This window comes from Hemitrygon akajei, chromosome 15, assembly GCF_048418815.1.
Source record: "Hemitrygon akajei chromosome 15, sHemAka1.3, whole genome shotgun sequence".
Lineage (NCBI taxonomy): Eukaryota > Metazoa > Chordata > Chondrichthyes > Myliobatiformes > Dasyatidae > Hemitrygon > Hemitrygon akajei.
In genome coordinates, this window is record NC_133138.1 from 29,514,652 (window position 1) to 29,528,240 (window position 13,589).

The 13,589-nt window shown below is 40.5% G+C and overlaps 1 protein-coding gene across 3 annotated transcripts in view; it reads left to right on the forward strand.

Annotated features, from left to right (window-relative positions):
- The first annotated feature begins 3,893 nt into the window (after positions 1 to 3,893).
- LOC140739242 (uncharacterized) overlaps positions 3,894 to 13,589 on the forward strand; it is a 30,074-nt gene continuing 20,378 nt past the window's right edge. For all 3 annotated transcript variants that reach the window (XM_073067355.1, XM_073067356.1, XM_073067357.1), the window contains exons 1-3: positions 3,894 to 4,788; positions 4,902 to 5,162; positions 7,764 to 7,867. In XM_073067355.1, the coding sequence (XP_072923456.1) occupies positions 4,428 to 4,788; positions 4,902 to 5,162; positions 7,764 to 7,867 (726 nt within the window). In that variant the 5' untranslated portion in view covers positions 3,894 to 4,427. The remainder of the gene's footprint in view (positions 4,789 to 4,901; positions 5,163 to 7,763; positions 7,868 to 13,589) is intronic.

The following is a 13,589-nucleotide window of genomic DNA, read 5'->3' on the forward strand; positions in this document are numbered from 1 at the left end:
ATCTTTAGGAGGGCTGAAAAGTCTGAGCAGTCATTTGGAGACCCAGTCTCTCTGAAAGAGTTGTTCCTCATGGGGGCTCAGTAATTGGAACCCTGCGGAGGTGCATTTTGGGACTTCAGAGATATAAATAATTTCTGAGATTGTCACCACTATGATGTTTGTTTTGTGCACACTGGATTATTCTACATGATGGGGGGGTCTTAATGAAATGTGAAAGCAATCCAAAGATAGACTGGTCGATTTCCCATTCAACCAACCAACCTGCGTGTTATGGGAAGATCACCTGAATGAAAGCCACAGGATTTCAGGGAGAAGGTGACATTTCTGGACAGCACCAAGGGTTAAGATCGATCCAAGGTCACTGTGAGTCAGCAACACTAGTCTCTGTGCCAGGGGACCACCCCATAGCTGGCATCCACAGGTAGTGTCCAAACTGTGTGACCATAAACTGAACCCTTACATTCCATCAGGTTCGGTGGGGGGGGGGGGGGTAAAGAGTTAATTACCTCTGCTCTGTCTCACTGAATTTGGTGTAACCAGACTGAAAGTTTATGCGCCCACTGTGTTGTTCTGTGTCTGAAACCCAACACTCCCTCTGTCCTGTAGCAGGGCTGATCACAGTCACATTCTGAGGTCAGTTTGAACCCAATCATTGGACATGTTACTACTCACTCCGGTCATGCAGATGACATTTCTGATAGTGGGAGAGCCTAGGACCAGAGGGCACAGCCTCAGACGGCAAGAATGTCCAACAGAACAGAGATGAGGAGGAATTTCTTTAGCCAGAGGGCACAGAATCTATGGAATTCATTGCCACAGGTGGCTGTGAAGACCAAGTCACTGGATCAATTTAAAGCAGAGGTTTAAATAAAGGTTCTCGATTAATAAAGGTGTGAAAGGTTACAGGGAGAAACTGCATGAAAGGGGTTGAGAAAGAAAATAAATCAATCATGATGGAATGGCAGAGCAGACAAAAATGGCAAAATGGTCTAATTCGGCTCCTATGTCATTTTGTGTTATGTTTGTATTTCTCACAGTTGTAGCAAATCCACGATCACCTGTGGAGGGCAGTGACGTCACCCTCAGCTGTACCAGCTCCAGATTCCCAGATACCGTCAGTCTCCGCTGGAAACCAGTGGGCACATCCCAGTACAACAGGAGAAAAGTTGATTTCATCCAGCTGAATAACACCGTCTATCTGATGCTCTCACACGTTACAGTGAAGGATGAGAGGTTTCATCAGTGTGAAATGTGGAAAAGCGGAAACGTTGTTAGCTCAACCAAAGCAGATTTTATTGTAGAGACACGCAAGTACTGTTACTTCGTTGTAGGTATTGGGCTGGGATATATCTGCCTGGTAGGAGGTTGTTAAAAATAGTACAGGAAAAGTTCATGGCTAGGTCTCAATGGATATTTTTCATAAGTATTTACAATGCAGAGGACATGGAAATTAGTGAATTCAGGCCAGAGAACAGTGATATCCTGATGCATATCAACAGTATGAAGGAAGAGACATTGGCAGTCTGAAAACCATGGGGTCATAGATCAGGGCAACAGGCTTTTCAGCACAACTGGTCCATGCCAATCCAAGATTGTCTCACTTGTGAAAAGCCTTGTTTGGCATGGTAGAGTTGAACTGAAGGATCTACTTCTCCACCGTTTAAACCCATGACAGAGATCTGGGGCTTATAGGGCATTGAGGAAATAATACATAGATCAGGAGGAGCAAATCTGTGCTGGGAGCAATTTCAAATTACATCATTGCAAGTTGAATTGAATTGACTTTATTTCTTATGTTCTTAATGTACTTGAGTATTAAAAGTCTTTACGTTATGCCTCTGTCTAAATGTGCAATGTGCAATTTACAGTAATTTGTAATGAATAGTATGTAAAACAGGACAGTCAATATAACATTGAAATACAGTTATATCAGCATGATGGCCTGGTGTAAGAAGCTGTCCTGGAGCCTGTTAGTTCTGGCTTTTATGCTGCGGTAAGGTTTCCCAGATGGTAGCAGCTGGAACAGTTTGTGGTTGGGGTGACTTGGGTCCCCAATGATCCTTTGAGCCCTTTTTACACAACTGTCTTTGTAAATGTCCTGAATAGTGGGAAGTTCACAACTACAGAGGTGCTGGCTGTCTGCACCACCCTTTGCAGAGTTCTGCAATTCAGGGAAGTACAGTTCAGTGATACATCCAGTCAGGATGCTCTCAATTGTGCCCCTGTGGAACGTTAGACCAAAATACCACAAGATATAGGAGCAGAAATAGGACATTCGGCCCATCAAGTCTGCTCCGCCATTCAATCATGACCTGATCCAATTCTTCCAGTCATCCCCACTCCTCTGCTTTCACCCCATTCCCTTTCATGCCCTGGCTAATCAAGAACCTATCTATCTCTGCCTTAAATACACCCAATAACCTGGCCTCCACAGCTGCATGTGGCAACAAATTCCACAGATTTATCACCCTCTGACAAAAGTAATTTCTCCGCATCTCAGTTCTAAAAGGACATCCTTCAATCCTGAAGTCGTGCCCTCTTGCCCTAGAATCCCCTACCATGGGAAATAACTTTGCCATATAAAATCTGTTCAGGCCTTTTAACATTCGGAATGTTTCTATGAGATCCCCCTCATTCTCCTGAGCTCCAGGGAATACAACCCAACAGCTAACAGACATTCCTCATACGGTAACCCTTTCATTCCTGGAATCATTCTCATGAAACATCACTAAACCCTCTTCAATGTCAGTATATCCTTTCTAAAATACGGAGCCCAAAACTGAACCAGCCAATGCTCCACTCATGCTAGTAAGTTCCCTGTAGTTCTTAGTTCTTATGATCTCGGGTCTATTACCAACCGTCTTCAACTGTCTGATTTCAAAGAGGTGCTGATGTGCCTTTTTCGCCACACAGCCAGTATGTACAGACCACGTGATATCCTTGGTAATGTTATGCCGGGAAACTTAAAGTGGCTCACTCTCTCACCCCCAGATCCATTGATGTCAATAGGGATTAGCCTGTCTCCATTCCTAGTGTCATCCACAACCATCTCCTTTGTTTTTGCAACTTTGAGGGAGAAGTTATTTTATTGACACCATCCTGTCGGGGTGATGACTTTTTCTTTGTAGGCTGCATCATTATTATCTGAGATTAGGCAAATCAGTGTAGTGTTATCAGTAAATTTAATTCGCAGCAGTGGGTGGCAACACAGTCATTGTTTCACAGAGAGTAAAGAAAAGGGCTTAGGAAACAATCATGAGGGGCACCTGTGTTGAGAGTCAGAGGAGCACAGATGAGGGAGCCTGCTGGTGATCTGTCAGGAATCCCAGGATTCAGCTACACTAGGCAGGGTGAAAGCCGAGGTCTTTGAGCTTCTTGTTGAGCCTGGAGGGAATTACGGTGTTGAATGCAGAACGGTAGAACACTCCAGTGGGTCATTCAATATATCAATGCTACATTCTCCAACCCTGAGACTAAAACCAATCGTTCAATTGCAGTGGTGGACATTGAAGTGTTACTCATGTCAAAGTGTTACAGTCCACATGATATCCACCAGCACTTCCCACACACACTCTCAGCAATGGGTTTCGGTTCTCACAGCAACACTGAACAACAAACCATTATCTCTCTCTCTCTCTGTGACCCTTCACACCAAGTCTTTAATGTATTTGATGTTGATTCTGGCTTCAATGGCAGACTTGGTTTCAGCGGGGATCAAGTCCCATGTGTGAACCAAAGAGAGGTTGAAGCACGTCCGGCCCATCCACAAACAGCAGCTGTGTATGGGACTTAAACAAATTTGGAGAATGGCCTATTTTCTAAACATGGAGAAAACTCAAAAATCAGAAGTGCAAAGGGGCTTAGTAGCCCTCGTACATGATTCCCTAAACGTTAACTTGCAGGATGATTAAGTGATAAGAAAGATATGCAATATCAGCATTCATTTTGAGAGGATCAGGATATAAAAGCAAGGATGGCAAGGCTTTATAATTCATTATTCAGACTGGACTTGGGGAAAGGTGAGCAGCTTTGGGACTCTTATCTCAGAAAGGATGTTTTGGCATTGGAGAGGGTCCAGAGGAGTGTCATGAGAATGACTCTGGGAATGAAAGGGTTAAGAAAGAGGAGGATTTAATGGCTTGAGTCCTAAGTGGGGTCTCATTGAAATCTATTGAAGATTGTAAGGGCTAGGGATGTGCAGAGGATGTTTCCTATAGAGTGGAGTCTAGGACCAGAAGGCATTTAAAGAAGAGAGGGTCATCCATTCAGGACAGAGATGAAGAGGAACCCCTTCAGCCAGAGAGTGATGAATCTGTGGAATTAATTTAAAGCTGTGATTGATATGTTATTGATTAGTCAGGACATCTAAGGTTATCAGGAGAAGGCAGATGAATGGAGTTGAGAGGGATTGACATTGTAACATTTTAATGAGTTGTGTCTTTCATGCAGGTCTATATAATAAAAGTTACACACTTTATCGCTCAGTTACGGATCACAGTGAAATCGACCTCATCTGTTACAGTCATGAAATTTACAACAATGCTTCCTGGACTTGGAAGTCATATTTTCATCAAAGTCAAAGGAAAACAATTGCATCAGCATTGATATCTCAGCCCATGAATGTCAGTGAGAGCCACTTCGTGAATCGACTGATGATCACAGAGACAACTTTTAATGGTTGGAATTTAAGTATGAGGCTTTTTCCTGTGGTGTTTGAAGATGCAGGATATTACACCTGTACTCTGGGACAAAAAGTATCTATTACTATCAGACTAATCACAGTTAAAGGTAGGTGACAGAATGTGTGATGACAGATTTCCCAAAATCACAACATTTTGCTTCTGTGCAGAATGTCGCTCCTGTTTTTAAGGAGACCAATAATGTTTTTCTTGTTTCCACAGTCACAGCTGAACCATCTGATACAGTGACTGAGGGAGACACCGTTACCCTGAACTGCTCTGTGTCTGACGCCGGTGCATCAACGAGACTGGTTTGGATCAATGGAGATGGTGAAACAGTTGGAGACAAAACACTGAATGGGGAAGAGAAATCACTGAGTCTGATTGTACAGAAAGCTGACAGAGGCAGTGGGAAATGGACGTGTGGTGTTTTTGATCAGAAAACACTCCAACTTTCAGTACCATATAATCTGGAAGTCAGAGGTAAGCATCTCGAGTTTTTCCGTGTACTGAATTTCACGATGAAGCTGCTTTCATTCTGCAGCAGCGACATTTTAGTTCCATGCTGTGGATCAATCCTATAGCTCTCCCTGTGACTGTGAGGGCTTTCGGCATCACAATGGTATGTGAGACGTCAGGCTGATTTGCCTCTGGAAGTGACAATTTTTATTGATGACTGTTGGGAGTATTATCAGGACATGCTTGTGGGCAGGTGAGGTAGGATCGGGTACTGGGGAATAAGTGTGGAATGAGATTGCTCTGAGAGTTGCCACACATTCATGGGATTAAATGACTTCCTTCCTGTTGTGAGAGATGTGGAACATCTCTTAACCTATCCAAGTTAATGATTCAGAATCAGAATCAGTTTTATTATTACTGTTATATTCTCCCACAGGTCTGTTTCAATATGTTCCATATTCTTCCAGACATCCCAGAAAATTCTGTTAATTCAAACCCTATGTGTTCTGAGAAAACATAACATATTGTATTGACTCCAAATAAATTACCCTCTTCTTCATCTGTGTTGTTCTGCATGTCCTATGTCATCAATTCATCACCACCCTGTCTTCTAAACTCTAGTGGATACATGTCTAACCTACCCAGTCTTTCCTCATTGATGCAAACTAGGTATCCAGATATCAGCCCCATGAAAGTTAATGAGATCAATACTCCTCACAATCTCTCTCTCTTTTGCAATCCATCCCATAGGATGATGCTGGCTCCTTTTGGTCAGTTAGTAGGAATTCCACTCCTCACAATACTCCAGAAATGGTGGCATAAATACTTTTATTTATTTATTGTGATACAGTGCAGAATAGACCCTTCCAGCTTTTTGAGCACAAAGGTATATGGGTTTATAGACAACTTGGCTCCTGAAACCACCAAATGAGTCTGAGGGAAGCATAGACATGTCAGAGTTCCTGAGGTGTTGGGGGGAAAGGGGAGGAGGGAGGGATGCAAAATCCCTGAGCTTCTAGGGTGAACTGATAGAAATGTATAAAAATTATGAGTATCACAGAGAGTCGTAGTTTTTTTTCCAGGATAGATATTACAGATACTGATGGTGTGGTAGGTAGTGCAACAGTATTACTACTCAGGGCCTCAGTGTGGAATTCAATTCCAGCACCGACAGAAGGAGTTTATACGTGCTCCCCGTGACCACATGGGTTTCCTGAGTGATGTATTTTCATCAGCTATCCAAAGACATATTGGTTAATAGGTTTATTGGTCATTGCAAATTGCCCTGAGATTGGGCTTGGGTTAAATAGGTGGGGTGCTGTGCGTCGAGACAAGGGTTAAATTTGTGGGGGGCTGCGCATTGAGACTAGGGTTAAATGAGTGGGGTGCTGTGCATCGAGACGAGGGTTAAATTTGTGTGGTGCTGTTCATCAAGGCTGGGTTTAATGGGTGGGGGGCTGGTTGGCTGTAGCTCATTAAAATAAAGCTCAAAGTGAGTTGGGTGGAAAGTTCATGGTCACAGAGAGGAATTTGCCTGGAATCCGCTGATGGAGATTTGGTAGCAACATTGTTGAAGAGGCAACCAGACAGACACGTGAAAGGCAGGGTACAGAGGGTTTTAGACCATGTGCAGAAAATCAGAATTTTCCTGCTCAGATCTATAACTCAGCATAGTTTGCTTTCCTGTGTCTGAGCAAAGGAGTCTGTGTATAAGACCATAAGACATTGGAGCAGAAATGGGCCACTTGGCCACTTGAGTCTCCAGTGCCGTTCGACATTGGCTGAGATGTGATCCCTCTCAAACCCCTTACCCTGCTTCCTGCCCTTAAACTTTGATGCCTCCATAGACATCTGTGGCAACAAAATCCTCAGATTCTCCATCATCTGGCAAAATAAATTTCTCTTCAAATTGTTCTAAAGAGGTGCCCTGCTATTCTGAGGCTCTGCTTTCTGGCTCTAGTCTCTGCCACTGTTGCAAATATCTACTCCATGTTCACTCTGTCTGAGGAATTCAATATTCAGTAGATCTTAATGAGTTCCCCTCTTATTCTTTGAAACTCTGGCAAGAATAGGCACAGAGATGTCACCTTTTCCTCAGACATTAAGCGTTTCATTCCGGGATCATTCTTGTGAGCTTCCCCTGGACCATCCCCAATGCCAGCACATCCTCTCAGAGACAATGGGTCTAAAGCTGTTCACGATAGTTGTTGCACACCTGACATGTGGGATGAAGTGGGTAAACCTGGATTGTGAAAATACCGGTAAAACAATTGTATTACTTCTTGAAACATCGTGCTACTTAAAACAGTCCAAATGTTTATGTTGATATTTGCATTGAAACTTCTAGAGCAGAATACACTTTGAAAATGATCAATATTATGATGAACAGGTCTATTTCTTCCAGTCATCTTGATCTTGTTACAGTTGCTGCGTCTACAAAGATCAGATAAAAATCATAAAACACAAAATCATAAATGATTGAAAGTAATTCTCAAAGTGTCCGACCATGAATATTTGTCATTATTTTATTGCAGACTGTTTTCGCAATCACGTCTTCTGCTGAACATCTGACAGAACTACTTGAGCATTAAATGTGATGTAGAATTGTAACTTTCTCCTTTACAGTGAGATCACTTCCAGACCGTTGGATCACCACAATTGCTGGATACCTGTTTGTTAAACTAGTCGTTGGTCTTGGACTCATCTACAGTTTGACGAGGAAAAACAGAGTAAGACTTTTTCTTAATTTTGTCGTGAATGCCTGCAAGAGAATGAATCTTGGGTAGTATATGATGGCATACTGTATACCTCCTTGGTTCCTAAATTTACTTTGAATTTTAAACTCTTACTGACATTGCTTCTGGCTCCCGTCAGATTACAGAAAACAGCCACAATAGCTGTTTCATTGGCCCTTCTGGCCTGTTGCACCCTTCAAACCAATCACGACTTATCATCTGCTTCAGTACCTCATTCCTGCTGGAGGGAGAAGCAGGAGACCAACGAGCTCGTCCTCATTAGGTGATTGATTGTGGAAAGAATCAGTGGGGACTTCCGGTAAGATGGTGATTGTTTAGTGGCTTTAAACTTTCGCTACGTTACATCTCTTACCTCTGCATTATGTATCTCCCTTTTTAAATTTATTTGTTAATTTTTTTGTCTTTCTCATTTGCCTGCGAATACGCCTATCTCACAATGGCTACAAAGATTCCTAAATCTGAAGCCTCCACGTCTCTGTCTGCTGAGATTCTCTCTGTCCTGGAACAGCATCAACAAGAAATTCTAACTGTTTCTAAGATTGAATTTAGAGCTTCTATCAGTCAGTTGGAGTCAACATTGGATCAGATTAACGCTAGAGTGGATGAACATGCTGAACATTTATCTCACATCAACTTAACTTCCGAAGATTTACAACGTCATGTTTTGCAGCTGGAAGCTGTCTGCTCCAACTTGATGGAGCAAAACAGCAAACTTTCTCTCAAAATTACGGATCTTATTCGAAATTTTATATCCATATTTTGCTTTTATATCCATGGTGATAAATCTGACAAGTTTCTAGTTAATCAGTTGAGACGCTCTAAAGCTAAGCAACATATTACAAAGATCAGAAAGGAGAATGGGGATATTACATCGGTCAAAGTTTTACTTCTTGGATCAAATTGTTATACCTATGTCCTGCTGCCTCTGTTCTGATGAACTCTCAGCAATCCCAGTCGTTTAGCCTTAAACATGCCACCCGTCAAGGATGCTTTAAGTCCCTTCCTTTCTGATTAGGCTATAGAGCCACTGGCAATTGCACTTCAAAGTTGTCCTGAACTGACGGTGATCTGGAGGGGAGGTGTTGAGCATAAAGTTTCTCTTTATGCTGTTACGTATTCAGGCAACAATAAATATAAATGAGTTAGGCAAGGGTTTTTATAACAAATAACACGTTTATTAAACACTGAAAACAAACCCCCTCAAAAGTAAACAAACTCAAACGTGACCGGATTAGGTCAGCTGCTGTGCAGCTGCTCAAACAGTTCTTAATAGTTTTGCAGTCCAAACAGTCTTTAAAGCGGTATTGAAAAAAAACAGTTCTTTAAAGCGGTATGCCGAAAGTTCAAAAGCTCACAGTCCATTTTAAAAGGAGAGACTTTTTTAAATGATTTAAATTCTCTTCCACGTCGTTGTCCTTCGATTCCCCGGCGTCGAACTTTCCCACGAAGAATTTTATGAAATATAACGGCTTAAAGGTACTGACCTTCCTTCCACACTATTCTCAATCTCCCGCTATTCCCAGCGGAGACTAACACGAGAATAGTCAACGAAATCCTTCCGAATGAGGATCAAACAAGGTCGAAGCCAATCCACCTTGAAAATCGATTCTCCTCGATCTTTATCTTCCAAGTTCTTATCTTCACTCTCCACAGCAAATAAACTGTTGGCGATGACCTTTTAAACTTTAGGCATTATATAAAACTTCATTTTTAACTAAACTGCGTCATCACATTAAATCACGCAGTGACATGAAGTCATCTTGGCAAATCCTGCTACGAACTGCCCCACCTGACAGGGTGGGTCTTCCTTTTATACCCTGTAGAAAAAACCTGTCACATGACCTCTACTGGCGGGAAAATGACGTCACTCCACCATCACAAGACCATTACCTCAAGTCCAGTATAACTTCAACCCCAGTCACGTGACAAGGGTACCACTGTCACGTGTCACGGGTACGTAACACCTCCCTCCAAAAAAAACATTTTTGGTCTTACAAGAACAAAAATTTTAACAATTACTTACAAAAAAAACCCAAATGTATAAATTATAACATACACAATATACAATACCATCATATAACATCTTACAACATACAATACAGTAGGAGTGTTACAATAAAAAAAAACCACTCCAAAAAAAATTACATTGTACATTCAACATTGAGATAGACAATCAGCAACCACATTATCTTTACCTTTAATATGAGTTATCACAATATTGTACTCTTGTAACATCAAACTCCAATTTAATAATCTTCTGTTTTTGTTTTTCATCTTACTCAGAAAAACTAACGGATTATGATCAGTGTAAACAATAAGTGGTTTTTGAGTTGTACCAACATATACCTCAAAATATTCTAAAGCTAAAACAAGAGATAACAATTCTTTCTCTATTGTTGAATAGTTTCTTTGATGCTTATTAAATTTCTTAGAAAAGTAAGCTACTGGATGATCAACCTCATCACCCTCATTCCTTTGCATCAATACTGCTCCCGCAGCCTCATCACTAGCATCTAATGCTAATGAAAAAGGTTTTTCAAAGTCAGGTGCCTTAAGCACAGGTTGTTGACATATCATTGTTTTTAATTTTTCAAATGCTTCCTGACAAGGCATTGTCCACACAAACTTCACATTCTTCTGCAGAAGGTTAGTTAATGGAAGGGCAACATTAGCAAAATTCTTACAAAATTTTCGATAATATCCTACCATTCCCAAAAATCTTCTGAGAGTTTTTTTCCCCGTCGGAGTGGGAATCTCTAAAATTGCCTGAACTTTTGCCTGAACAGGAGCTACCTTACCTTGACCTACAACATAACCAAGGTAAGTCACAGTGGCATGTCCAAATTCACTCTTGGCTAAATTAATAGTCAAGTTAGCTTTTGAAAGCTTTTCAAACAATTTCTCCACTGCAATTATGTGTGCTTCCCAAGTATCATTTCCTGTCACTAAATCATCAATATAAGCATCAGTATCTTTCAATCCCTGAATCACAGAGTTAATCATCCTCTGGAAAGTACCTGGGGCATTCTTCATCCCAAATGGAAGAACATTATACTCATATAACCCAGATGGAGTTACAAATGCAGAAATCTCTCTACCTCTGTCCGTTAATCGAACACACCAATACCCTTTCAATAAATCAATCTTTGTAAGGAACTTTGCTTTTCCAACCTTATCTACACAATCATCTACTCTAGGAATTGGATATGCATCTGTTTTCGTTACAGCATTCACCTTCCTATAGTCCGTACAAAACCTAATACTACCATCAGGTTTTGGCACCATAACACATGGCGAACTCCAATTCGAGTTAGAATGTCTAATAATATCATTCTCTAACATGTATTCAATTTCTTTCTCAGCAAGTTCACATTTTTCCATGTTCATCCTATATGGATGTTGTTTAATAGGTTTGGCATCTCCAATATCTACATCATGTGAAGCTATAGTAGTCCTTCTCGGAACATCTGGAAACAAATCCTTATACTTAAAAATCAATTCCTTCATCTGTTGTTTCTGCTCTAGCTGTAAATGTGCTAATTTCTCATCCATATTTTCCAGAATGGTCGAATTAGGTAACCTAACAGAAACAATGTTAGATTTAGAATGAAAGTCAGATGAATCATCTATCATGTTCCCAGTTAAATCAAACTCATTCTCACTAACCACAACAGTCACAATATCAGATTGTTTCTCAAAATATGGTTTAATCATATTTATATGGCAAAGTTGTGTTGACCTTCTACGATCTGGAGTTTTTATTACATAATCCACATCATTGATTCTAGACACAATTTCATAAGGACCATGAAATCTAGCTTGTAAAAGATTTGTCTGCACTGGGAAAAGAACCAACACCTTATCTCCAGGCTTAAACATCCTCATCCTAGCTTCCTTATCATACCAAGTTTTCATTTTCTCCTGAGCCAACTTTAAATTTTCCTTGGCTAAACTACAAGCTTTATATAACCTGTCCTTAAATTTCAAAACATAGTCCAACAAATTAGTATGCACTTCCTTACTAATCCACTGTTCCTTCAATAAAGCTAAAGGTCCTCTAACTCTATGCCCAAACACAAGTTCAAATGGACTAAAACCTAATGATTCCTGTACCGATTCCCTTACTGCAAATAAAAGTAAGTTTATACTCTCATCCCAGTCACTTTCATTTTCCACACAATATGTCCTAATCATATTCTTGAGAGTAGAATGAAACCTCTCCAAGGCACCTTGCGATTCTGGATGGTATGCAGACAAAGTGATTTGCTTAGCTCCCAATTTATAAACTATCTGTTGAAACAATCCAGGCATAAAATTACTGCCTTGATCAGTTTGTATTTCCTTAGGCAATAATGGACCAACACAATCTACAATAACTTTAGAAAACGGTTCACCAAATGCTGGAATAGGTTGTAATGGAGCTACTGGTGTAACCTGATTTGGTTTACCCACAATTTGACAAGTATGGCACGTCTTACAAAACATCGCCACATCTTTTCTTAGACCAGGCCAGTAAAAATGTTTTAAAATCTTGTCCACAGTTTTCCTTACCCCTAGATGTCCACCTAAAGGCACACTATGAGCTAAAGTCAAAATCTCATTCCGATAAACTTTAGGAACAACCACCTGGTAAACAACATTCCATTCCTCACTTGCAGGAATTGTAGGCGACCTCCACTTCCTCATCAACACTCCTTTTTCCAAGTAATATCCTACTGACACCTTCTCAATTTCACTACCTAGTAAAGCTTGTTCCCTTAATTTTATAATCTCAGGATCTCTATTCTGCTCTGCTATCATCTCCTTCCGAGACAGAGATACATCTTCATAGTCAGACTTACTCCCAGAATCTTGTTCAAACAACGAAGGTAAGAAAGTCTCTGACACATCCTCAAAACTCAAATCCTGAGTTGAACAGTCATGAGTAACAACCTCATTCTGCACATCAATTTTTTTAGCCATAGCTCTGGTCACAACACAGGAAGAATCTGTGTTAGAATTCACCTCTGGTTCCTCTGACTCCATTGTCAAATGCACTTCAGGAAAAACTTGTCCACCTGCCAAGTCATTACCTAACAATAAAGAAATACCCTTCACAGGTAAGCTATGCTGTAATCCTACTTTAACAAATCCTGTAACTAACCCTGACTTTAAATTTACTTCATGTAAATGTACAGGCATAAAATCACTTCCAACACCTCTTACGTAATTTACCTCACCAGTATCACTCTCTTCATTAAACTTCAACACACTATCTAACATCAGTGATTGAGAAGCTCCAGTATCCCTAAGAAATTTTATTGGCACCAGAGTAGATCCTTCTTTCAAGGATACAAACCCTTCAGTTATAAAATGATCATATCCCTTTCTAACTTGGTCAGACTCTAACAAATCCTCATTTGTGTTTACCAAACCCTGTAACTTTACAGGTGCTTCAGTATGTTGCACACAAGCATCTGGAACTGCTTCCTTCTCTTTCTTTTTCAATTTGAAACAGTTAGCTATTACATGGCCAGGCTTCTTACAATAGTTACAAATAAGACCAAACTGTCTTTCCTTCACAGGTTTTCCTTCCTCCTTACCTTTCTCATTAACCTCTGATTTAATTTCTGATTTACCTTGAGTCTCCATATTATTTTTCCTCTTAAAAATTCTACCCTGAGGAAATTTATTCTTATGGATTAAAACATACTCA